General features: G+C 43.5%; 1 protein-coding gene across 4 annotated transcripts in view; it reads right to left on the minus strand.

Annotated features, from left to right (window-relative positions):
* The window catches only part of LOC102672458 (LIM domain-binding protein 2), a 143859-nt gene extending 140842 nt beyond the window's left edge, over positions 1 to 3017 (minus strand). For all 4 annotated transcript variants that reach the window (XM_031513701.1, XM_031513699.1, XM_031513698.1 and 1 more), the window contains exon 1: positions 2432 to 3017. In XM_031513701.1, coding sequence (XP_031369561.1) covers positions 2432 to 2541 — 110 coding nt within the window. In that variant the 5' untranslated portion in view covers positions 2542 to 3017. The remainder of the gene's footprint in view (positions 1 to 2431) is intronic.
* Positions 3018 to 3023: the final 6 nt, after the last annotated feature.

Genomic DNA, 3023 nt, shown 5'->3' on the forward strand with positions numbered 1-3023 from the left:
CGAGGAGGATAGAGATTGAGGCGAAGTCCACTTCATTCTCGTTAATTTATCTTGCTGCAATTTCGTCGCTGCTATAGATCGCGAAAGAAGGGTTGAAAACGGAAGAAGAAGTGCGAACCAGAAGTTGCGACAGGTAGACAATTATTCAACGTCGAGGAAATTATAGGGTTAGCCGAGGGAGGGTTAATTAAACCTTGACAGAAATTAAAATTCATATTAGGAGATCCCGATCCGCGATCTTATCATTGCCCCGTTTTACAAATCCTCGATTAAACGAAACCGGTTGTTTATACGCGTGTCCTGAAATGAAAACCTGGAACGAACTTCCTATATTATGTCTTAATAATCATGATATCAATTATCAACTGGCTCTTCGAACTTTGTGAGAAACCGATTTCCTCGTCGATCGTGTTTCCAAAAAACGAAATAGAGTAAGTAAAATTCCCAAGACATCGATTTTATCGATTTTATATTTATATCGATCGATGCGTTTATAATCTAAGTTTCGATTTCTTTTAAAATATTCTAAACGAAACGAAATTCAAAAATTAACAGTAATATATTCACCTTCTTATTCTTTCTCCATTTACTCAGATCCGATTCAACACGTTTACGGAGATTTAAGGCACTTGTAAACTCGAACGTGTAAATACACGCGTGAGGAATTCACGCGTGCCCACGCACGCTACGTTCGAACAGAAAGAGAGAGACAGAGAGAGAAAGAGAGAAAGACGTGAGATGATTCGCGCTGTTCAAAAATTTCCTTCAATTACTTATCTCGTAGAACTTATTACTACGCTAGTTTCTTTATTTTTTTTTTTTTTTTTTTTTTCGAAACTCCAGTTTCAAAATTATCCAAGGTGCAAGGAAATTCGAATAATGCGTTCACAGTCGCCCTCGCTCGATTTTAGTGACCGATCGAGTCACGCCCCTGGAGATGTCTGCTAGAAAACTATTCGAAAAACTGGTTTACGCGCGTTCTCCACATCACCCTTGTATAAATTATAGTAACCGAGTATACTACGAAGGTAATTTTCCGTACGCGTACTCGTTTCTCCACGAACGAGAGAAATGTTCTTTTCGAGAGAGAGGGAGAGAGAGAGAGAGAGAATGTGCGTGTATATCGATAACGAGAGTATTTTTTCTCATCGTATCGATAATCTAGATCATAGATAGTGAATCACTGACACCGCTGCCAAGTTTAGCACCGAGCGGACTCGATGCTGGCGCCGTTCATTACAGGTTTCGTCTGCAAAGGCGATCCGGCTTAACTCTCTTTGCAAAAAGGATACTTAACAACAATATGTTCCCGCAGTGTTTTTGGCAACGATCGGGAAAAAATTTTGGCAATCAGTGCTAGGGAAAATATTTATCTCCGATTTCATTTTGATAAAATCGAGTTTTAGAGAAAGCTCAGTGCTTCTCAGCCCGAAGAAACGCTTTTTCCTTCGAGTCATGAAGAAAGAAGATGGAAAAAGACGGAGATTTATGAAAATAATCGTTCAATTTATTGAACGATTGATAATATGAAGTTGAAATCTCAACTTCGTTTATAATATTATAGTTAAATCTATTTTATAGTAATAAAAAAAATAATAATAATTCAAAATCTGAAGTGTGCACGCATTATAAAATTAATTATAAATTATGCTATGCGATGATTAGCGTTTTCCTCTATTCTATTGAAAAATAAGAACGAAAGAGGGAACTATTCTCCGTAAAAATAATTGCTACTTTTGTTCCCTATTTATAACTTTTCCGCTGATACGTAACGTGGACAATCCCTACATGCCATGTATATCGAATATCCGAGGCTTACATCGATTTCGAAAACGAGTTCGAAAGGAAGGAATGATCGTCGATTAGCGAACGATCGAGGAAATTTTTAAGGGCGTAAGAACGTAGCCCAGCTGAAGCTGGATTGTCAGGAAGAATGCGGACTAACCGGGAGACGAGTGATAAATAATAGCGGTTACCTGCGGACCGCGTTATCTAGGAATGTTAGCAAGCCCGACTTGCGTCAGACACGCGTTACTCTTATGTTTTACACGTTAAGGGTGACGACTTTTCGACGAACGAAAGAAGCCTTTAAACCCTTCGAAAGTCCGTCGATGATATCGCGTTCAAGCAATTGCATTTTAAATTCAAGACTATTTCTTTCAATACCCTCCCCATATATCACTGTTCGATACAACACTGTTCTTCCTTCTACCAGGAACCCAAGTTCCATTTACCAAACAAACGATCAGCATGCATTATCAAATATTCAATAAGAAACACGTTACTTGCTAAATTCAATGATAAATCGCGTTACTTATCGATCAAAGAAATCGTATTATTTTAAAATACTTGTTATCAAACTATGTTGATTTTATCTACGTCTCGATTGATAAGCAACGCGCCGACGAGAGAGAAAATCGACAAGACTCACCCTTGGTCCATCCTGTCGACGGGTCCACCGGGTCCCATCATCGCTGGATGTCCAGGCCCGATAGGCCCTGTCATCGGGTGACCAGGTCCAAACGGGCTTCCAGGTGGCATACCGTATTGGGGTCCACCAAACGGTTGACCATGCGAAGGGAAGTGAGGATTCCCCGCTCCCGGAGGTACGAACGGCGGCCCCGAGGAACCGGGTCGACCGACGAATTGCGGTGGCCCGCCAGATGGCGAGCCGAATGGACTCGGCCCGGGCCCATTATACGGGGGCCCGGAATTATTGGGTGGCGGTGGGAAGCCCGACGAGTTGGGCGGTGGTCCAGGGCCAGGTGTCGAGGAGCCGCTAGGCGCTGGTGAGGCAGTATACTGAGGGGTCGCGGAACCAGGGGGTGGTCCTTGATAAGGAGGCGCCCCGGCTGGACTACCAGCGCCACCGGGGAAAGGGCTTGGACCTTGGAAGGCCGCATTACTCGGTGGACCACCTGTATTGTTGTAAGGACCGGAGCCAGGGCCACCACCCTGGCCAACGGAGTTGGGTGTAAAGGGCGATGCCTCCGAGCCGGGCGGCGGGCCCTTCCAAGAGGCTG

This window comes from Apis dorsata, unplaced genomic scaffold (assembly GCF_000469605.1).
Source record: "Apis dorsata unplaced genomic scaffold, Apis dorsata 1.3 scaffold_696, whole genome shotgun sequence".
Taxonomy (NCBI): domain Eukaryota; kingdom Metazoa; phylum Arthropoda; class Insecta; order Hymenoptera; family Apidae; genus Apis; species Apis dorsata.